This window comes from Paramacrobiotus metropolitanus, unplaced genomic scaffold, assembly GCF_019649055.1.
Source record: "Paramacrobiotus metropolitanus isolate TYO unplaced genomic scaffold, Prichtersi_v1.0 Parri_scaffold0000035, whole genome shotgun sequence".
In the NCBI taxonomy this organism is placed as follows: Eukaryota; Metazoa; Tardigrada; class Eutardigrada; order Parachela; family Macrobiotidae; genus Paramacrobiotus; species Paramacrobiotus metropolitanus.
Window position 1 is genome coordinate 71,583 of NW_026570255.1, and position 24,228 is coordinate 95,810.

Sequence of the window (24,228 nt, forward strand, 5' to 3'; positions counted from 1 at the left end):
CGTTAAAATGTCTCTTTGCACAAAACTGTCGCGCAAACTTCTTAAACTTCGCGGCACCGTAGTGGGCGACCAAGTTAGGAATATTTTATCGAAAAATCCAAATACTATAATAAAGGAACTGCAATGATTTTATACAGGTAGAATACATTAGCTGCACATTGGATAATTATTAGTTAACTCCTAAATTAACACAATTCAGAATAGCCACATTATGTACGTTCCTGCCGGGTTAGTACTATCGATATAGTCATATAGTTGTAAAACCGACATCTGTACCCGCAAATGTCATTACGATTTGTGATAAACCGTTATAATAATCATTATGACTTGCACTGCACATGTACAATTACTACAGTATACAACGATACAGTCGCTGTAAGCAGCGGCAATGGTGCAGCCGGTACATGTACAGTATATGACTGTATGTACCTAGAGCAGTACATGATGTACTTGCTCTATGTACATACCATTGTACTTGTACATAGTCCGCATGTGTGTGAGACATGGAAATGCCTTATGCGTCAGTGCACAACGATACAACTTCCGCCTGTACCGACATCAGGCACACATCACGCAAACCTTGCATGATACTACATTAGGACATGTGAGTTCGGTACATATTTGCATGCATTTTGCCTGATGAGACAATTTAATGCAGTTTGAAGCCATGTTTGTACTGAATACGTACAAATTCCAGCACAGTATCAGAGCTAACACATTACAGCAGATACGTACTAACCTTAGATAAAAATACACGCAGACACCTGTACGGAGCTATCAGTATTCTTTTTTACAATTTCGACTGGAAGCGGCTTGTATAAGACATCACGTTGCTCCACTATTTTGACCATGACCTGCCGCACTGTAACGCAGCACAGCGGCGTCCTGTATCCGATCGTCCTATTATACGAAATTCCTACGGAGCGCTTCGAGAAGAGCTCCAACGGCTGCGGCTACTGGATCTACACGGCTGATATCAGTGTGGAGGAGCAGCCGCAGCACACCGGCATTCCGCCGACCGTCTGGTGCATCACCATCACCGTCAACCAGACCAACGGCGTCGCCTCCGCCAAGATCGAGCCCTGCATCGAGCGCACACAACTGACCAGCCCGGAAACGATACGCGTGGAGTGCGCGGTCAGCGGAACCGTGAGGTAATTATTCAGCCATTTATGCCAATAATTTTAACATTATGTTTTTATTGTACCAGTCACAACAGTACTTAGATCATTTTTGCCTCCTTCTTGTTGCTTAATTTTCCAGGTTTCATGAGTGATTTTTTTGCAGTCTTTCTTCCTTATGCTTCGAAATTCGTAAGCGAAGTTTTAACTATGTATACACCAGTGTTTACTTAAATGTACATTATACTCAAGAAATAAATTATGTATCCATACTAAAATTTATATATACTTTTACTATGTATACGTATCGTTAAATGTACTGTATGCTTAAAGTGATCAAACTACCGTACGAGACGAAACGAAATAAGTTACTGTAGTTCAAATAAACTTGATTTACAAAAAGAATTTTAGGAGAGAACGCAGCAACGTAAATTAATTATATTATGTCTTGGTTATAGTGCAGGTTACGGTGACAAATTCGAGGTAACGATCGGGCCGGACGGCTGGGCCAGCCAGGAGACCGCCCGCTCCGTCTCCGTCCCCATCGACTCCGACTACTACGCCCTGTGCCGCACCAGCCACTGTCGCCTACGCAGCCGCGCCACCGTCTACGCCAGCCTGGCGTTCTACACCCAACCCGACCGCGGACGCACCGCCGCCCACCAGCGTCAGCTGCTCCACAGCCTGGGCCACCTGTTGGACAGCGGCCGGTCCGCCGACTGCACCGTAGTCTCCCGCGAGGGCAAAGAGTTCCCGGCGCATCGCGCATTGCTCGCCGCGCAGTCCCCGGTGTTCGATGCCATGTTCCACGCCGAGATGAAGGAGCGGGCATCCGGGGTGTGTCGGGTGGAGGAGAGCGCGGAGATCGTGGCGGCGCTGCTGCGGTTTGCGTACACGTGTTGCGGAACCCTGGAGCAAGGGGAGCGGATGGAGGAGCTGCTGGAGGCGGCGGATAAGTATGATATGCGGGAGTGGCGAGCGCACTGCGAGGATGTTATGGCGGATGGTCTCAATGTGGAGAATGCGCTCCGGTATCTGGTCTTTGCCAAGGAACGCGGGCTGAAGAAGCTGAAGGTCAAGGCGGCGCAGTTTATCGGGGAGAACTGCGTTGAAATTTAAATGTCAAGCCATTCCATGACAGGAAAACACCGGCTTTTTGTATCATAGTTATTGGTATAACCAATTTCCAGCGATAATAGTAATTCTACGCTTGCTGTGTGAAGCAGTTTGTAGGTTTCGGCACGTTTCGTATCGACAACTTCGATTTTTTGAAGGCAACCGTGCAAAGCTGGTATAAACTCGTAGATTAGTCATTTCGGAAGTTGGGTTAAGAAAGCGCGACGATCGAACAAAATTTAATGGGTTCGTTACGAACAGCGATACTACTAAATGTTGGTGAAATGGAAAGTACTGAATGTTAGGCTTACGAAACAGTCAGACCAAGAAGTTGTCTGTTACAAAAAGCAGTGAAATAAATCCCAATCACTGCCCGTACATCCCGATTGGGCGAAATGCTGTGCGATATATTTTTCCGAAAATTCTCGTTCACTTTTGGGGTATAAGGAAACGTCGTGCCCAAACTTTAAACAGATCCATCGAATCCAAATACAAATGTAGTAACAATGAAATAGCATAAGAGATGCAGTGAATCGGATCGAAACAGGAAAGTTGCATAGCACAAACGAATTAGTTTCATGCGTCTAGTATCACTGAACCACAACCTAAGACTAGTAGCGCACGGTGGACTCGGCCGATAAATGAAATAACGTGGAGCAGAATTTGCTGGCCTTCACGCAGATCACCATCCAATCCGAGCTGCCCACTTTTGCAGTTGAACGAGGAAGTGCAGGCACAGCAGCGACAACTTCTGCAGATGCACATCTTCCAATCCGTCCACGCACCACTTCGTCCCGTTGTAATGCGCCGACGGATGCGGACCGGCCAACTGCAGTACGCCCAGCATCTGTAAAACCAATCGGCACTTCAACGTCGTCCACGTCGTAATAGAAACTGGATGTAAAACACGCATGTCTACCTTGCAGAAGACTTTCTTCACTTCTTCCTCGCGTCTCGGATTCCCGTCCACTTGCAACCGCTGCAGCAGATTCGACAGCAACTGCAGCTTCTTCTTACTTGGCCGCGACACTGCCGCCTCCATCGCTTCCAAGAATGCGCTGTGGAAAGCACCACCGAGCGGCAATCGAGCGCTGGCAACGTTGATGGACATGGAAGCACCATAGTCAGGCTTCCAGTTCAGCGACACATCCCCGTTAACGATGTGGAGGGAATCGCACGGCAGGCTGCCGCTGATGGCGAGGAAATCCTCCAGCCAATAAAAATGCAGTTCCGGCTTGGGCAGACCTTCCCAGGTATGAGCGGTTCTCGTAGTGCCGTGTATCAACAAGCGAAGTTGGACGTTAAGCAGATGAAGGCAACGCAGGCGGATGCCGGGCTGATGGTCCGCCACGTACTGGATCATGTCGCACACCAGCATCGCGTAGTCCGTACTCATCCGCTTGTCAGACAAACACTTAGCGACCACTCGCTGCGTGCCGGGGCGTAGGCAGTGGTATAGAGTCGCAAAGCCAAGAAACGCTTCGCGTGTGGTGGTGCGGATGACGATCGTTGAACGTAGCACTGGCGCATCCACGATGCAGTTCCATGTTCCGCAGACAGAACGCAGTTTATTCTGTTCCACAGTGTCCAATAGGGAGAAGGCTTCCTGCCACAGTTCGGTTGGCAGCGCCACCTGCGTCATCTCGCAGTTGATGGCAGGGGTTGTGTCCGGAGGCCTCATGGCTGCGCGGATAAAATTGGTATGGAAAATGTCGTTTTCACTCTGAAAAGCACAGCGACACACGGTAGTAGAAGGAGTGCTTCGGCCCAGAAACCAGTTTACCACAGACTTGGGGCGAATCGCTACTTGGTGGGATAATAATGACTTTCATTTGTCTGGGATCAAAAACACAACGATCTCTTACCGACTCTTCTTCGGGTTCTTCAATCTGGTAGATGTATTGCAGCTTGCCGTTCACGAGGTCCACCGCCACGACGAAAGAGTAGCGTTGAATCCATTTGTCGTCATTCAATCGTTTGATCAGCGCCTCGGTTTCTTCCGCCGACGGCGAGCGAAATTCTTCGCCCAGGTCCACAATGCCCTGCTTTAACACGCCTGGCGTAACGGAAGCGAATTGGTGGCAGTCTTGCTGATATCCGCGAACGCGCTGGATCGGGACGATGTCGGTGTGCGGTGTTCCCGTGTCTGGACTTTTCCAATGGACGATAGCTGCGTTGAAATACTTAGTGGTCAGACCGCGTCCAATCTGCAGCAATTCTCCGGCCACCCAGACCCAGGGACCGGCTGGCGTCTCCGGCACCAGAACCTTCCCCGGGTTGAAAGAGCGGTGACGAGCATTACGAAGCTCTGTAAGCCAGCAAGAAGACGTTTGTTCTGCAAAATAGACGCGCTCGAATGGCGCGTATTCACGTCGCCGATTGAGACAGTGCAGGTCGATGACGAGGCCATCCTTCGCTACTCCCACCACGTGCCCGTAGCGTAGCCGCTGATCATTGCCCCGCACGAAAACGGCGTTGAAATCAGCCATTCCGCTGGGCATGATGGCTGACGTTCTGCACAAAATCAGATACACCGAAGATGGCTACAACGGTTGTCAATTTACCGACTAACAATCATTCGAGCTTGTAATACACAGACTGTGACAGACAGGTCAGAATCGCAATGATCTGGTTGGTAGAAAAGCGAATAACTTTATAGTACAAGAAACCAACACGTCATGGTGCACTTGCAGATTTGGATGCCAATGGATGGAGTGAAAAGCACCTGAGTAAAATGAACCGCTGCACTGAATGCAAGGCCGCTAGCTACGGTCTTTGCATTTTAAAGACGCACTCCAGAACGGACCAGAAGTACGAAGAAATGGTGACTGTGAGAGTACTTCGCCGGACAACAATATCGGTACAGTACCTCTCCGTCGTTTAAGAGCGCATCCGGCTTAAGACGTTACATGATGCAAGTACAATACTATTTCCTCAGTTAAAAACAGCTTAAGCGTCCATCAGTTTTTAAGACCTACGTATAAAGTATAGTGTATGACGCACTCGTACAAATGATGAACGAGTATCTTGTGGATCAAGATGATGTCCTATGGATAATTCGCCGTAGCAGCGGAATAGCAATGTCCAGGGTTGTTGGTGTATTTAACATTTAGTTGTCTGGTTGGCACCATAGCGAGCATCGTATTCATAAAACATATTTCGCCGCTACATATACGACATGTAGTGCAGTGTTTTTGCGAGAAGAAGCTTACTTTCTAGTCATCACTGAAAAGAGGGAACAGCTAGCACCGGAACTGAATCCACGGCTGGGTATAACCGCAGTAGCCCACTGATGGCGTCATACGGAAGCAGGGTGGCCGTAGCAGATCCTGTCGATATTTTTATATATGTGCGAGGTTATTCCGTTAAGCAGTACTAACGCGAGGTATACTTTCCGCCAAGAGACACGTCTCAACACCGTCGGGAGGCCACGAATTAAAAAAAGAACCTTATCCATGAGACCGACAACATTGCTAGATTAAATTACAGTATATCGCTCACTCGATCCGCTAGTCAAGATCGAGTGAGCGGTTAGAAATCAAGTCAATCAAATACAATTTAAATACTCAACATACTCCTGTTGTGCTCCAGTCAATAAAATTCGTGTTTATTATACTTTCAGATCCGCTCTTGCGCAAGAACGAAGCCACATATGGAAGATGCAAATCTGCCGAATTTCTGAGCGGGGTTAGATAGTGAACAATGTAAAAGCATAACAAGCGGCGCTCGTAATGAATGCAGCACACAGAGAACGGAGTTTGCTTGAAAGCACCAATAAATCGAAAAGCACGGAAAGCAGCTGTATGTTAGTTGTTAAAAATCCGGGGACAAGAAAACCTCTTCAGAAATACGAATATCAGTGCATTCCGAGCGTTTTGAACCAGCCGCAGCGACAGCCAACACCTTTTTCTTGGCAGACGAAATCGACTTGAGTAGGCGCGCAGTACGCGTCCGTTCAGCGCCGCCTGGGTAATCCCGGGCCAGGATGGTCAACTGCAGATTCCCCAGAACAACCCCATCCAAACGCCGAACGTCCACATCTCGCCAAAAGCGGCAAAGTTCAGGGCTCTCATATGTTCCGTAGCTGCAACATACGAAATAAAATTGGGAAGCAAAAGGAACAGATTCAACGCAGCATATCAGATTCATAGCAGTTTTTCCGATTTAAAATAAACTTCAAAATTTCAAAATTCATTCGAGAATTGCGGAAAAGCGCTACGAACTTGAAATTGATTTACTTCCGACTTTATGGCCATGTGTCTTTTACAGTTAAGTTTGAACAAGATCGGGTAATAACCAGACTTTTGGTACACAACAATGCATTTAAACTTTTCGCCCATTTCAGTTCGTCATATCTCGACAACCGGATGTTGCGCGAGCAAACCGTTTTCAGAACAGTGTATACAAATCGTTTATCTTCAGAATGACATAAGGTGTTTCTAGAGGATGACATAAAGTGCTAGTACTAAAACGTCATTCGGAGTGCGCAACGTAAAGTTTAAGTGTGTGTAAACCATTTTTAACACCTTGTACCGGCTACTACCGGGCTACGCTCCTTAATCAGCAAGCTTACAATTTAAGCAGATGTCGAAGCTCGCGCCACTGCGGCTTCCGATATGGCACCGTTTTCACCCATTGGGCATGGAGAGCCATGACGCGCTGCTTTACCGCGGGATCCACCGGAGGACAGTTGGCCTCTAACGCCAATTTGAACTGCTGCATACATTCTGCTTTTTCCTCTTTACTTTCGGCATACGGAAAGCTCATCGCGGGAATCCTAATGCTCATAAAGAAAGACCCTTAGATTCGACAACTCCCGGCATTGGATGCTGAAATGCACTACCGACAATGTCCGTCGAGTAAGACGAACAGTCAAAATCCACCGTGTAATTTCGGATGAACAACCGTTGGCAGACGTTCGTGAAATCCAGCGGATAGAAATACATAACACTCAAACGGTCATCTTCGGGATCTTGTTCTTTTCTGGGATTGGCTCGGCTCACACGCACCCGCAGATTCATCAGCATGATCAGCCGGAGTATGCATCGGATTTGTAACAGCTGTACAATAAGGGTCAGATAATTGAGAGGGATGCCATCTGTATTGCGGTGGAAGAGATTGTACAAAACCAGTGCGTGAGTGTTGACGTTAACGGTGTGGTGCAGCAAGCGCGCTAGCAGGTACCCTTCCGTAGTTCGTTGCAGCGGCCATTGCGAACTGAGATTGGCCAAGTCCAGGATGATGCACGCGTCGGCTGCGGGATCCGGCAGCAAAAAATCCCACAGTGCACAGGTTCTGTAACAGTTAATTAGCGGTATTGTGAACAAATTGCTTATTATTGTGCACGAGATTCTGAAACGAGTGGTCACGAACACTGCATCCGAAGGACGTAAGATTAATACGTATTAGTGTTGGTCCGTTATACGTGATCGCACGTAGTAGATAAAAATCCTTTAAATACACCTGCGGAATATGCACTCACCGTTTCGCTCTGACTTTAGAGTGGATATCGAGGGATTCCAGGACGAGCGACATGACTTCAGGCGGCAGGCCCTCGAACAATTCATGATCTGCTGTACAGCCTATACCATATGAATCGAATTTTATGTGCACTTGCATATAATGCATCTACATGGTTACAATTGACATATACATAGATCAGCATATACATATACATAACCGGGGAAGCATGCTCGCAATATTATTTAAGCGCTTGTCGATAAAAGTTCAACGGGGTAGCGCGGCGTCTGCGCTGGGCACGATGGAAGGGATTGATAAACCGAATAAAATTTTCTTGTTGCAGTTTTTGTGGTCCTTTCATTATTTTGTCTTAAGTTTGATTTGGCCAACAAAGTTTTGTATATACATAATAGGGAATTTGCATTTAAATATAGATATAGATATATATTTGGTCATATACATATTACAATACATTACGTACAGATATACATATACCGTACATAAACAGTTACTAACATAATTATGCATATACCTAATAATTACATATAAATAATATAGACATGTATTTACACAAGTTTAAGAGCCACAAAAAGACCGGGTGCGCGCAGAATATCCGACGGCTTTTTTGAACTTCAAAGAAGCCGCGCTATTGTTTACGGCTTCCGCCATTTTGGTGGCTCTTAAACTTGTGTAAATACAGTACACATACACACATATATACATATATACACATATACACATATCTATACACTTATACAAATACATATGCATTAATGCATATACTCATAAAAGTACAAATACAACTGCATATTATACACATGCATGTACATATCCATTTTATATATATACGTATACAAACACGATATTGCATGTACTGTATTTACACAAGTTTAAGAGCCACAAAAAAGACCGCGCGCAGAATATCCGACGGCTTTTTTGAACTTCAAAGAAGCCGCGCTATTGTTTACGGCTTCCGCCATTTTGGTGGCTCTTTAACTTGTGTAAATACAGTACAATTTCTGTATACATATGCAGTCACATTTCGGTAAATTAGGTTTCTCCTTATTTTGCAATCGCAAAGAATGCTATGTTAAATGTTTCGGTAATTCTGTGAATGTCCCCTACCGGATATCGTATACCGGCCATCAGGGCATCGCTCTGGCCTTCCATAGTACTGAGACAGATAATGTTCCACACCAGCGGAAATTCTCTCCGCAGTATTAATTGTCCACGACATCGGTTCCCATCCGTTTGGGCAGGCGAACGGCGCTATGTGCGAGCACTGCATGTGCCCAATCAAGAAATATATAGTTGTCGCATCTATGCGCACAAACAACCAGTCCTTCATCTGATACTCTCTCTCCCGTTTTCCCCCTCGGAACACCATATCCAGCATCCGCGTAAGACGATATTCGTCAATATTCAACAGTTCCAAGGTCTTGGCAGGGATGATCACTTTCTTTAGGCGGAGCGACTCGTCTACTTCGTCCGTTGGAAACCGCGGGATGCTTTCAATATCGACCATTTGCCAGCGATGTACAATGTGAAACTCTTGCCCGTGATCCAAAGAATTCACAACGACGCAACTGAGTAGCAGATTCGCCTCCATACTGTTCTGCACCAGTTTCCCTGGGCGGTATACATAGGGACCAGTGGGAGTGTTACGCAGTGCAACATACACCGGTTTGTCCCTCATTATTTTATGGAGAAGATCGTACGGTTTCCAAGGAAAGGTCTGCGCTTTCTTAACAGGAACCCAGCACGGCGGAATATCGGCACAATCGAAATCTATAAAGAGACGATAGCCGTCCGCGTCTTGACATGTATCTTCGTCCGTGTCTTGTACGAATCCCAGGTAGAGTTCGTCGGCAATCAAATTAACCATCACCACATTGCCGAGGTTAAAAAGTCCACGACGTCGTCCCGTCGAGAAATACGCGTTAAGAGCAGGCTGAAACGCCATTTGTGGATTGAATGGGGCACTTGCAAAGTGTGCGAATTTGCAGGATTAACTTTCTGGATACAGGAGCCCAAGTTTAAGTGCACTGCGCTGAGTTGAAATAGCACACTGAGCAGAGCACAAAGCAGGCTTTCTAAACGATAATCCAGCAAGAGAAAATCAATAGGCTGTATCGTCTAGACTCTTCTTCATAACGCAGTAGGTAGTGCTGACTACACCATATAATGTGCTTTCGCAGACGGTGACGTATGGGGAGAAGTACACATCGGTTCTCGGTACGTACGTTTGAACTCCTGTACCCCTTTACCTGCAACTCATGGGAAGTTATCTAGCCATCTCTATCTGTGATTCGTTACTACAGACTCTGTACTTGTACATAGCCATGTATATGATGCGGTCATAAGACAAAGTCTATATAAGCATAAAGCAGATAATAGGCTACGGTTTTCCCTAGTATCGGATTACGGTCGGATTTAGTCTTACTCTTTCTGATTTCCTTGAGTTGTGAAATGCGTTGTGAGTTAATAAGGGGCAGCATCTTCCGAGTTGATTGACATTCATAGTCATATTTACGGATTATAGCGTAACTGCCGCATGGTTTGCTCGTGGCTTAACTGGTTACTCATGCCTAACCCACGTAGTAAACGCAGTACCCGCGACCGGAAGTTAGACTCGTGTTCCTGAAGGGTCCCGGCTTAGGGATTCCTGACCGTTCTACCCATCATATTCCGCATCGTTCAGAATCACCATAACCCAGTTGAAATAGGAGTGTTCTTCTTATTGAGTCGTGGATGGGAATTGGATGAAACTCTACCTTGCCGTAGCTAGTCTTATTCTACCACGACTACGGAATACTCTGCACAGACAAAGCATAGCTCTGAAACGCTTTTTAATACTATTATGAGTTGCAGTCGCATAACAATACCATATGCACACTTGCAGCAACACTGTTACGCCGCAAATGTGAGTACAGTTTGTGCTAATACCGGTATACATAGATAGATATTATATTTCTACGTTCTGTCGCTCTGTACGTCGTACCTGTAATCATCCACCGGACGTGCTCGAATCGAACAGAAAATCAGTAATGCAATAAAGAATGTAAAAATCAAAGGGGATGAAATAAAACTTATAAAGCAAACGAATTTGTCCTTACAATTCTGAAAAGGGAGCGTTCAACATAACCACGAACACGGCAAATATAATGTACAATATTAGCATACTTGTGCATGCGAATGCATAGAGAGAGACTCCGTTCCGTCTACTCTAAAGGTCAGACACCGTCGTACCTTAAATGGCAGCGTAAACTCTAATAAAAATGCTTGCCACCGAAATCTGACTGCGAGATTTTCGCCGTAGCCTTTGATGTCGACACTTTTTCGGAAGCAGTTTAGAAGCAAAGTAGTTTTGGCAAAACCGAGAAAGAATCTACAAGATCGGTTGCATCATTAACGACTCAAAAGGACCGCTTTCGCGGGAGCATGCTAATGGCTGCAACACGTTTTCAATAACTTTCCGCTGTTTTCGTAATAGCCTTGTTTTAAGCAGTTTTGAAGTACCGTTAGCGCATTGCACTGGGTCCAACCGGAAGGCAGTTGAGTGCATCCTGAACGTGCAAAGCGTAGTGCGTGCATCCCTGCGTAGTGCGACTAGCGAACTGTAGTGCAGTGCATTACAAGCTTGTCCGGTAATTTCTGCCGGTTCAAAACAGCGAGATACACAAATTTGCGTGTTACGCCAAACGTAATGTAGTGGCAATCGCTATAGCGCAAATTCCGCGCTAAATATGTGCTATCTGTACCTTTACGACAGAAATTACCGGACAAGCTTGTACAAGCCGGACTACAAACTGAGCATATAAAGGTAAAGGTTGAGCGAAAAGCGCACTTAGAATGATGCCACCACATTACATTTAACGCAACAACAGGTTACACTCCGTAGTTAGATCGCCAGTGTACTGCATCGACTTTAATTAGCCACTACCCTCTAGGCGACTCCGGTTAATCTATTAAAATATTTGGTGTGCACTGGCAAATTCCACGCCAAATGCTTGTTACGGGCCTAAATGGTGCAGGGTAGCGTGCAGTGGTATGAAGTTAGTCAAGTTTGGCGCAACACGAAATTTGTTACTCTCGCTTTATCAGTTTATGGTCAATTTGTTGCCTGGATTTTAAACAAAATTTCTAGTAAAAAGTAAATTTGTTATTCTCGCTGTATCAGTTTATCATCAGTTTGTTGCCTGGCTTGTAAACAAAATTTCTAGTGGACTGTAGCGACGCTAGCGGTAAATGACCCTTCTAGGCGCTTTTGCTGTCTCTATTTAAATCGCACCGCAAAAGCAGGTGATTAAAACAGATACAGCAAACGCAGCTTATATCGCTTCAGTGCCGACAGAATTGTACACGGAGGTCTTTTCGTATCTGGATACTGTAACGCAGATGAAGATCGCCAGCACCCGGAACACGCTGCGTCACAGGGATCGGGAAGTTCGGGATGAGTTCACGGCGGATCTCCGTGGGTGACACCCTCACACTCCAACGTGATAGTGTACCGCGTTAAGTGGATATCTCCACACTGCAGATTGCCGCACGTGCTGATGAAATCCGCAAGGTTAATGCTGACGTTACGAGACGGTGCACGTAGCCGATGCAGCGCAAAAGCGGAGGTCTCCGTATCGGATTCTGTATCGTAGCGGATACCGATCCTCAAATACAGTTTTTTTGTACAGCATGTTCAGCCAACTTGGTCTTTACATAGTACTTGAAAATTTTAGAATCGGTTGAACCGTTATTCACGTTGTAAAGACCCAGTGTCGAAACGCTGAAGCCACGCCACAAGACCCACTACACTACGCCAACTTATTTCACTCATCAACCACACATGTGCGGTTGCAGCAAAAACTCGCTTTATGTGTGCGAATATGATCACACAAGTAACCGGGATCAAACTACGTTAAAAAAACCATTAAAATTAACAGTTAAATCACAAACCAAAGCATTAAAAATCACAAGTTAGCGAGCATGCAAAAAAATTTCAGATTATTCACAGGTTTATACTTGCGCAATAGTTCTGCACACACTTCTTCATCGATTTTCGAAACCAGCTGATTGCTTCCACTGGCTGGCTGGCGGGCTAAATCTAGCTCCGTCGAGCCAGCATAGATTTCTTACTTTTTCTTCTGTAAATGCATGAAAATGGGTTCGTTTTTGGTACCAAATTAATTCTAAATTTTTCCTCTTTCTTATGAGTGTAAACTTGTAGGGATAGTGTATGTTTTCGAAAAATGCGCTCCAAAAAATCCGCTCCGCTTGCGACCGTTGTATATAACCACCTGAACATACAACGCATGAACAGCGAAAAACTCGACGTTGTACAACAGTTACTCTTGTCCGATGATAATTTAGTTAAAGTGCTTTGTATTACTGAATCACATTTGTCTGAAAAGGATCCTTCGCAGCTATATGAGATTCCAGATTATGTGTTGATCAGAAAGGATCGTTCGCCTCTATATCGTAAACGCAGTGGTGGTGGCATTCTGAACTATATACCTTCCCATATTCCACATTCGGTTATTGATATTTCCTCGGATAATACTGATGTCGAAAGCCTTTGGGTACACCTTCGTTTTGGAAAAAGAAAAGTCCTCCTGGTGACCGTATACAGAGCTCCTGACACCAATGCATACAACACGGAGTGCCTTTTCGACCATATCCGTGATGTTCTCTGTAAGTGCCCTGACAGCGACTACGTGATTACAGGGGATTTGAACATTAGCGCCAGTAACGCCAATTCGCCGTTCCATCGCCGTTATAATGAGTTATGCAGCGAATTCGACCTGCAAGATATGGTAATCGGAGACACTCGGGTGTGTAAACGTCGCAAAAAGTCCGAAAATATTCCCTTCTTCACCAGCTCCAAAATCGATGTCCTGTTATGCCATTCGCCCGCTAATTACACCAAGTGCAACGCAGAAGACATCGACATATCAGACCACCGCGTATGCCAAACAACCGCGTCTTATAAATATCCTGTCCCCCGCCACAGGACTGTCTCGTATCGTTTATGGAAACATACGAAAGAAGAAGATTTTGCGGCGAAGTTGAAATGTTTCACGATGCGAGACGAATTCCAAGTTGAAAGCGCCGATGTAAATTCACAAGTGAGCAGTTTTGTGCAAGGTGTTTCGAAGTTAATTGATGACTGCTACCCTGTCCGTACAAAGCGATTCAGACAAAAAGAAGCCCCATGGATTACCGGAGAAATTCGCGTCCTTATTAAAAAGAAAAACGAAATTTACCGTCGCAGATGCGAAGCAAAAAATACTCAAGAATATGATGTTCTACACAGAGAATACTGCTCCACACGCAACATGTTACGTACCCAGATTGCAGCCGCTAAGCAGCAGTATTTTTATCTCAACCGCAAAAAAACAGCAGTAGTGTGGAAAGAAATGTCTCGCCTTTTACGAAAAACGAAAGACTCTTCCAAATGCGCAGTGAACCTAGACGCCCTTAATCAGCACTTTGCATCCATGGGCCAGCATGGATTTCCGCATGTCGTACCACCACCACCCACCGGGAGCGTACTCCCGTCGGGTGACGGCAACGCTAATAATTTGTTTTGTAGGTTGAGCGTAGTCACACCTGCAGTCGTGATGTCCGTAATTCAGAGCATAAGAGCGAAAAAGAAAGCATCTGGTCCTTTTGGCATCCCAGCGGGCTTACTCGGCTCAGTGGCTTCGATTCTTGTTCCACCATTGACCTGCATGATCAACAACTCGTTACGGTCAGGCATTTCCCCCTCAGTTTTCAAGATGGCAGATATTTGCCCGATCCCGAAAGTGATCAACGCACAGCACCCAGATGACTTCCGCCCAATATCGTTGTTGTGCAATATGTCCAAAGTTTTTGAACGTTGTGCCCAAATTCAACTGAATAATCACTTGCAAGCGTGTGAGTATTTATCCCATCGCCAGTCCGGCTTTCGCAAAGGGCATTCATGCGAGACACTGCTGGTGAAAGTAACAGAAACGTGGAAGTGTGCGATGGACGACGGTGATGTGATTGCAGTAGCCTTTCTTGACCTTGAGAAAGCCTTCGACTCGGTTAACCACCAGCGGCTAATGCTAATGTTGGAAAAAGCCGGCATTAATGGCAGTGCACTGCATTGGTTTTACTCTTATCTCACTGGCCGTCAGCAGCGTGTGAAGACAAACAGAAGGACCTCGAAGTATTTACCGGTGATTTCCGGTGTACCGCAAGGTACTGTGCTTGGTCCAATTTTGTTCATCATCTACCTGAATGACTTGTTACGAAACAGCGGCATTTGGTTTGAAATCGACGCGTTCGCCGATGATACCATCGTTTATTGCCGTGGGAAAACAAAAGCTATAGCGGCTGAGAAATTGAATACCGCATTGGAGGAAGTCGCAACCTGGTTTAATGACAACAGTCTGGCACTGAACGTGAAAAAATGCGCCGCAATGATTATATGCATCAATACCAAATCCAAAGAAAGTGACCCAGTGGTAATGCTGAACGGTCAAGCGCTGACCGTAAAACAGCATGTGACGTACCTGGGAGTTGAAGTCGACCATCAGCTGAAATGGGATAAGCAGTTCCAGAAAGCGAAATAAAACATTAATTTCGGTATCCAGAAGATTAAGCGAGTCAGAACCGGTCTCAGCATCCCTCAGCGAGCCACCCTTCACCACGCCTTCGTCGAGCCGTACATAGATTGCTGTGCACTGGCTTGGTCGACGGCGTCTTCGGGAGAGCAGAAGGAGCTGAAGAAACGGCAAGACGCGGCCTTGCGGACCATCACCGGCGGCAGTTGTCGGGTAGCACCGCAACTGTACGAGCAGCTGGGCATCACACCAGCGACCGACCGATGGCGGCAAAAGGAAGCGGTATGGCTGTACAAGATACGTAACCGGAGCAGTTTTAATGTGCCGTCTTACATGACCAACCTGCTGCCATTCAAGGAAACGAGTGCGAGGTACGAGCTTCGCCGTACAGAGCGGATCGATGCCACAACGCGGCTGTGCATCGGGAAGACAACCCTGAAGATGAGGCTGAAACAGTTGTATGATAAAATAACGGGAAAAATGTTTACTAAAATTGTTGATGGTAAGACTAAAAAACTACGTGGGGAAGAGGTGTTCGGTTGTGGTTCTATTGAACTTTACCTGGCTACTTTACGTTCAAATGATCTGCTGTAGTATTATGTGACCTCGACTGTTCTACCATCTGAATGTTGTTATGTATTTGTTATTTTTCTATTATTATCTGACCAGACTAGCGAGTGCCTCAGGGTTTGTCTGCTCTTGAATAAACTAAACTAAACTAAACTAAACCATGCGGGTCTGGCATCGGGTTGTTTAGACGTACTTTTATTAGCGCAAGCCAGTCATATTACAAATTTTGTTACAAAAAGCGATTTTATCACAACAACAAAATTTCTGTTAAATTATCCGTTCCGTCCATGGTTCCAAGAACGGACGTAGCGCTGCCTCGTTGAATTGCGATTGACAGAGGCTGGCGGACGTATTCGTGTGAGCGAGGTTCACCAGTGTGCCGCTGCAGACGCAGTGACAGACGCTTACCGATTTCCTTCACTAAGATAGATGCCGACTTTCCCCAGGGCCCAAGTGTTTCAAATTCAAAGGCTAGTGGTGCAAAATGTATCTGCCGTCAAGATACGCGTACAGCCTGGTTTTCTTGTCCTCGGCCAGGGCAGCGGCTAATCCCGCGGCTGACGAAATAGACTTGATATGCGATGATGCGACGTTCCCAAGCTAAGCACATGCCACGTTTCCAAGCAAACGTAGTGCATCCGTCCGGGCGGTGATCGGATGTATGGGGTGTGCCGCGGGGTTCAAGCTTCGCTAGGATGCCCGTTGGAACTAGTGATCGGCAAACTATCCCGTTCAAACCGCTGTGGCGGGCATGTCTTCCAGCGGAGAACGAGCATGACAATCCGTGGTGGCCGTACATGTCGACTGGTTTGTAGCATTTTGCGCACGAGTGTGCTTCGCAAATAACTGCATCCAACCTTAGCCCGACAAATAATTTCAGTGTTTCGCCATCAAGAAGGTTGCCGATATGCGCTGAAGGTAGAGCATTCAGCCAGATACCGGCTTCCAGTCTGGACTGAGCGAGTAGACGGGCTTTGTTGATTTCGTCGTCTCGAAAGACTTCCAGCAGTGTTGCAAGCGATGCACTGCAGATCGGTATGTCCCACGCTCGCTGTGACGTTGGAAAGCTCAGCTCGGGGAGGTCTGGCAAGCTGCTTTTAGCTTTCCACAGTTCCTGAGCGCTAGTGACATCCATGGCCGCGTGACCAGGGAGCACAAGCGACACCAGTCTGGATGCGGAATGAATCGAAGCCAAACACGATGGGAGAGCTAACTCTTCCGCACGACGAATGCCGATGCCGCCTCTGTTCGCAGAGAGGGTTGCCTGACGCCAACAAGGGTAGTCTATTCTGTTGGTCTGGACATTGCACAATGTTTGAAAACACTCCCGCATTACTGCGTCAATCTGGTATAGAAGTTGTGGCTGTTTCCAAGCGTTAGAACACCACAGCATGTATATATTCTTTGGGGCACCAAGACAACTCTTCAGAAGGAACAGCGCGTGGTGACGTGGTAAAAACTCCAGTCTCGCTGATACCGTCTTTAAAGAGACAGTTTTCGCCGCAATTGTGGTTCGATAGCGTCATCAGAAACGGGAGAGCCTAACAGACCGTCTGCGTAAAGTTGTCGCGGGAAGACGTAGATTTTCGCGGTGTCGCTTACAGAAACACCGTTTTCTTTACATCAGTGCAAGCTCGTAGAATACGTTTTCCATTGTACTGCTTTGTTTTCGCTTGTTACTCTCACAGTTCTCAATACAATAGTGCACCATGGGCGTGAACGCATAAAATATCTCTATATGAAAACAAGTTTGAGTACTCGCTACAGCCGCACACATGTGGGTGGTGCGTGAAATAAGCTGGCGTAGTGTAGTGGCTCTTGTGCCGTGACTTAAACGCTTCGTCACTGTGTTTTACAACGTAAATAACTAAAAACAACCGATTCTAAAATTTTAAAGTACTCTGTAAAGAGCAACTTGTGCTGAACATGCTATACAAAAAACTGGAGGAAAATCGGTTCTGGGGCAAAATCACTGATGAAGTTGAAGGTATGTCGCCCATTGACTTAACATAGGTGGCCACTTGAAGGTCTCTACGGATACATAATGAAGAAAAAGCTGAGAATCATATTCCATTAACATTGTCGTGCCCTAATCACACATTTATACGAAATACAGACAAAAATCATGGAAGGCTGCCACATGCCCATCTTACTTGACGAAACAGAAAAAAAAGGCGTACGCCAACTGGAAAACAAGCACGCAATTTGGCAAATCTCGACGAGATGACTACTAATTCTAACGCTACCGTCAGTCGTCCAGATCCGCCATTCCCCGATGGTAGCGCCGGTTCCCGATGGAAGTGCCACCTGCAGAAAGTGCAGCGTCGTACGCGACAGCTTCACCAACTGCCAACCTTGCAGTCCGTCATGGCACCATCTCTTCCCGCGGTAGTGAGTTGACGGACGCGGATCGCTCGACTGGACAGCACACATCATCTGCCAAAAAACAACCATTAGCCCCTATCGTGATATTGCCGGGCTAATGCCTATTGGAGAATTCGTTGCCTACTATTGTTCGACAACAATAAAGAGAATCATAGACCACATGGCTGCACGAATGCGAGCTCCAATACCGCTGGCAGATTGTCTTGGATTTGTGAAATTAAAAATAGGCTTCGTGTTGCTCTTCGTTGGTCGAGTCGTACAAATTTTACGACCATGACGAAGGCAACCTACGAAATCCTTACCTTGCACACGGCATCGTAGAATGGCTCGTTCTCATCCTTACCGGCCACCCTTTCGGACCACTGGACAAGCACTTGCAGCTTCGCATCACTCAGCGCCGGCAACACCGCTTCGCAAGCATTCCACAACGTGCAGCCAAAATCCCCTTTCAACTCCAGACGGGTATCCATAAACAGCATCTCCACAACAGGACCCTTTGTGCATTAGTCCATGTTGTCAGCCTTAAATGGGCAGTACCATTTAGTCGTACAGTTGACCATACGCAGCGATTCACACGGCAAAGCGCCGTAGATTCCAATGAAATCCTTCAGACGGCAATGACCACCCTTCCGGCACGGTGTATACGGCTCCTTGTGCGATGCCTCCGTGCCGTGCAATACGCACGCGCTGCGGGAAAAAAAGTGATCGGTGGCGCGGTTGACCAGGAAGGACATCCGCCAGCCGACCAGGTACAGCGTGGTTAGACGGATGCCGGGTCGGTGCTTGGCCATGAAGGGCAGCACGTCGACAAGATGCAGCACGTCCTCAGTGCACATCTTTCCCTTTCGATCAACCAGCGCCACACGGCGCGTGCCAGGCCGGAGACACTTAAAGAGCGCCGTCGAGGAGAGGAAATGCCAGTGTCGTTTAGAATACCATTTGCAACGGACGAAGCGTTCAAGGACGATGCAGGCAGCGAGCACCGGCGAATCCAGGATCAGGTTCCAGGTGGCGCAGACGGCACGCAGCCGCGTCTGCGTCACCGTGTCCAACTGGCAAAATGCTTCCCGCCACAGTTCCGTCGGCAACGCACGATAGTCTTCCTTTTCAACCGCCTCTAACGCGCTTCTGCGCAAATAGTTAGATCGTCTCACTTCTCTTAATATGTCCTGAAAATTGGTAAAACCGCAATATAGGGATATGGCCAGTTTTGCAAAAAATGGGCTGATTATCGACGTATCCTACTCAGAATTTTTTTCTGAGTCGAATGGACCGGGACAACGATGGTTCCGAAGTCACGTGACCGAGCTATGGGCTAATTTGCATATGGGCTTACCATAGTAAAGTAAGCAAATACCATACAAAAAGACGGTGCATTACTTGTTTTGTTCAGAAAAAATTCTGAGTCGAACAGTACCCATCTCAGGTGAATAATAAATCACGTGACCAAATTCTAAATTTTTTTAAATTTCGTCAATTTTCGGGCCTTTTTTAAACTAAGGCAGAAGAAGGAACAACTAAACGCAACGCTACTCCTTTCTCTAAACGATACATGAATAACTGACACCCCAGAATTGATTTGGTTTCGTTCACTGTTTCGCAGTTTAGGTTACCTCTTTCTTATGTTTCCTCGTTATATTTCTTATGATTTCTTATAACTTTTGTGTTGTCTTATGCTTCTTGTAATTCGTATATTTCGTTGTTTTTACGATATCCTGTACTTCTTAGATTTTATTTTTTAATGATTCGCCAAAATAGATGTTAGCTTGTGACCTTCAGATGACCTTACCCAAAGGTCACGACGATTCATTTCAGAGGAACGGAGTCGTTGACGTCATCAGCGTGTCCTGCTTTCGTGGGTCATTTTACCATTTTGTACGTCACCGTGGTTAAATAGCACGAGAATGACTACTTCTGCGCATAACATTGCTGTGAGTTGTTACTTTTCCTGTCTCGTTTAAAAAAACGAGTAACATTGCTGTGGGGTGTTGTCACTTCTGTCTCGTTTAAAGAAAGAATTAACACTGCTTTGGGGTGTCACCAGTTCTTTCTCGTTTAAAGAAAGGAATAACATTGCTAATGGGTGTTATTAGTTCTGTCTCGTTTAAAGAAAGGAGTAACATTGCTGTGGGGTGTTACCACTTCTGTCTCGTTTAAAGAAAGGAGTGATACTGCTGTAAGGTGCTACCTCTTCTGTTTTGCTTAAGGAAAGGAGTAACGTTAGTTTGAGGTTCTACTTCCTCTGTTTCGTTTAAAGAAAGGAGTAACACTGCTGTGGGGTGTTACCACTTCTGTCTCGTTTAAGAAAGGAGTAATACTGCTGTGAGGTGCTACTTCTTCTGTTTTGCTTAAAGGAAGGTATAACATTGCTGTGAGTTATTACTTTTCCTGTCTCGTTTAAAGAAAGGAGTAACATTACTGAGGGTGTTACCACTGTCTCTGTTTGAAGAAAGGAGTAATACTGCTGTGAGGTGCTACTTCTTCACTTCTTCTGTTTTGCTTAAAGAAAGGAGTAACATTAGTTCGAAGTTCTACTCCTGTCTCGTTTAAAGAAAGGAGTAACGCTGCTGGTAGCTGTAACCAGCCCATATGTCTCTTTTAAAGAAACCAGTCACCTAGCTGTGAAAACACAAATTGTCTGAGAAATTACGCGAAAATAAGTTGGCTAAATAATAGCATTACCGCTAAGCAACTATTATTTAATTGTAACTGTTTTCAGTATTTCAGTCAAGTGACCTTTGTGACCTAGTTTGACCTTTACGAGTGGAAAAAAATATGAGTCGAACGTGTCATTTATGACGTATATATGACGTCATCAGCAAGAAGGAGTATTAAACTCCTTAAATCCAGAAATGATTGAATAAATTTCATAACTTGGTCATGCGATCTCTGATCGACGTGATTCACGTATCATTCGACTCAGAATTTTTTTCTGAGTCGAATTTTTTTTTTTCATTCGACTCAAACTAGCTATAAAACGTGTGTTTATCACAGGTATTACATAAAAAACTATGACGAAGCACCTAATATGCAAATTGACCCATAGCTCAGTCACGTGACTTCGGATCTGCTCCTGTCCCGGCACATTCGATTCAGAAAAAAATTCTGAGTAAGGAGCATCATCAATCTTGCCATTTGAACCTTTTTTGGCCGTATCCCTATCTTGCGGTATTGCCTGAAAATTGCACAACAACGCACGATTTCAAGTACGGATTCGTTTAGTTTCGTAGGAGCATCGTTTTTATAATTACCGAAAGGAATAGATCCATAAAGTCGTAGCGCATGCCGCGATCGTCCGCTTTGTAAGTGCAGACCAACTGGTCAGCGACGCAATCGACCACGCAAACATCCGACCAGGGTTTATACGGCTCACAATTAAACCAAAGCTGAATGAGTCCTTGTACTTCCTCCGCTGACAGCTGACGCAGCTGTTCCTTCAACGGCTCACCGCGACGGATGAACTCGCCGGAAGTCATCGGTCGGTGCAGTGCAGTGTAGATCGTGGGAGATGCCGCGCGTCGTTTGAGCTCACCTGTCACCATCGCATGCAGTTGATCCCGTCCCGGAAGCATATAATGCTTATCGAGGTAATCCTGAAATAGCGGGCAGACGATGCGCTCGATGGGGACTACTTCGGTGCAGGAAAGTCCCGTCACAGCATCCTGCCACTGGACAACCGGGGCTTCATAGAGCGCGCAACGCACACGGCGGCCGTGACAGGATATTTCCCCCGGGACCCACATCCACGGAGCGGAGGGCCTCTCCCGCACCAGGACAAGCACGGGAATGCTCGGCAATTGGGATGCCTAGAGTGCGGCTAGAAGATCTCCGGGAAGAACGCGCGGCAAGAAGCAGTTTTCGATCGAGTAACATTCGCGTCGCCGGCCGGGACACATCAGATCGACCAAGAACCCCGTCTCATGGACGCCCACCAGGCGGCCGAAGCGCAGTCGGCCGTCGCGGCCCAGAACATGCACGCTATTTTTCTGTTGAAACCCTCCGCACATGGTTGGCTAGGATGGGGGATTAATCAAGGAACACTCTAAGAAAGGAAAAAAATCACTCGAAACAGAAAACTGAGACTGGAAAATGTTGAATATGGTGATCGGCTCACGCTGTCGATATGAAAGTTTATGTCGCTAGATCGTAGCAATTCAGTGACTTACTTACTAAACAGAGCATTTAGATTGTACCGATGTCGAGGTAATTAATGTGTTGCGAATTTGTTCGCCACAGTACTGACAGCAGCGAACACTGCTCACTGAACAGCAGGTTGTCAGCAACCAATGAGCGGTGGCTAAAAAAACAACTCAGAAACTGGAGGACGGCATCTCAGTGGGACTGTACGTCCTCGTAAAAATAGCATAGTAGTACTGTAGTAAAAACGAAAGTTGAAAGTATGATGAAAGTATGATTTGGTGCAGAAGGGCAGGCACGACAGTCTCCTCACGTCATCGTACAGCTGCTTCGCGTCTCCTTAAACTGCAGTACAACACTAACCAATGAGCGAAGCCCACTAACCAATGAGCGAAGTCTTTGCAGTTTGCCTCTCTTTTGCTGCACAACAGTTAACGCGTAGTCGCTTTTGCTCTTTACTATTAGTCACTAATATACTATTAGTCACTAATACCGTAGTATTATCGTTACGTTTGACTGCACCTGAATTTTATTTCCCTTTTTCTACGTTCCACTGGAATTAAGGCTTTACATTTTGCAGCAAGGCCAACGGGATCTGCATGTGGAACAGCGTAGACGTAATGGGCCACGACGACATTCTAGGTTACGGGCACGTCGTGGACGTGGGCGAATTCGGGCTTTTCGTCGACCTCCTCGGCCCGCAGCCTCGCCCCGAATTCATCCCCTTTGGCCGCGCTTTCCTGATCGATTATCATCACTACCTGGATCCGCAGAAACTAGCTACGGCTTGTCGCCGCTTCGCCAGCTCCCGCCGGTAGAGGTCCTGATGCGGGAGAGTGCATCTCTCCCGTGGACATGGTTCCCGGGGAGATTTCCAGCTTCCCACCAGATTTCCATCCATTGTTCTTGGTACAAGGAGGTGGTGGTCTGCGTGGAACTAGCCATGGAACACACCAATGTCGTCCCGTTGGCGCGGGTTCGCTGGGACAGCCTGTTGACGGGGTATTGCCCCAATGCGTGAGGCAGTCGATGTTTGTTAGACGCTGTCTGCCGTTGCCGGATAACACTTCCCAGGCGGCGATATCCGACGCGCTCGAGCAGCGAAACCGTAGGTCCATCCATTCGCCTGCGCAAGCCGCCAGCGTGGATGTGGTGAACGGTTGTGTCGTCTACATTCAGCGCCGATCCGACACCGACAAGGAACTCGTAAGCAAATAACTCCGGGTTGTTGAATTCTGTAATTGTGCAACACTTTGGCTAATTATAACACTATTTTACAGGAAGCTCTATACATCTTCCACCGCAAGTTTGGCGACTACACTTCCCAGATGCCAGACAAGACGCCGGTCATCCCACCAAAGAGCAAAACTTCGGCACTTTACGAGGTCATCCCGTTGCCAATGGAGATTTATCTGGAAGTCTTCTAGCATTTGGACACTTTAACGCAGACGAAACTGCGCGCTGTGTGCGTAACGTGGAACGCTATTGCGGGTTCGCCTTCCTTAACTGCCACCCTCGTTCTGGACAGCGCGGCCGTTGGCCCGATCCGTGCAAACAAGGAATCGGGACTGACCTGTTCTATCCTTGCTCCCGTTTACAAAAGCTTCTTATCGTCCACGCAACGCATTGCCCTCACTGACGACGGACGCTGCCTCGAAGGCAACACAACACCGAAACTGGAAAAGGCTCACGGCTGTTTTGAACTGGCGGTATGAAATGCCGTTCTCTCCATAGATTAACCCGTTTATGGTAAGAAGGCGGTTCCTCTAGAGTTCCAATGGTTCCACAAGTTCCACTGGTTCCATAAGTTCCACCAGTTCCATCCAGTCCAACTAAATACCTACGCTAGTATC

At 46.5% G+C, this 24,228-nt stretch overlaps 1 protein-coding gene across 1 annotated transcript; it reads left to right on the top strand.

Moving 5' to 3' along the window:
• The first annotated feature begins 727 nt into the window (after positions 1-727).
• On the top strand, positions 728-2,454 carry LOC129589529 (speckle-type POZ protein-like). Its single transcript, XM_055484321.1, has 2 exons — positions 728-1,154; positions 1,580-2,454. Exons 1-2 carry the CDS (start codon positions 850-852, stop codon positions 2,238-2,240), a joined length of 966 nt encoding a protein of 321 aa, XP_055340296.1. The 5' UTR covers positions 728-849; the 3' UTR covers positions 2,241-2,454.
• The last annotated feature ends 21,774 nt before the right edge of the window (positions 2,455-24,228 follow it).

Bases quoted from the DNA above. Each gene is read 5' to 3' on its own strand.
- LOC129589529 (XM_055484321.1), top strand. From the start codon at position 850: ATGACCTGCCGCACTGTAACGCAGCACAGCGGCGTCCTGTATCCGATC. The intron at 1,155-1,579 runs GTAATTATTCAG...TCTTGGTTATAG, and splicing joins GCGGTCAGCGGAACCGTGAG to TGCAGGTTACGGTGACAAAT.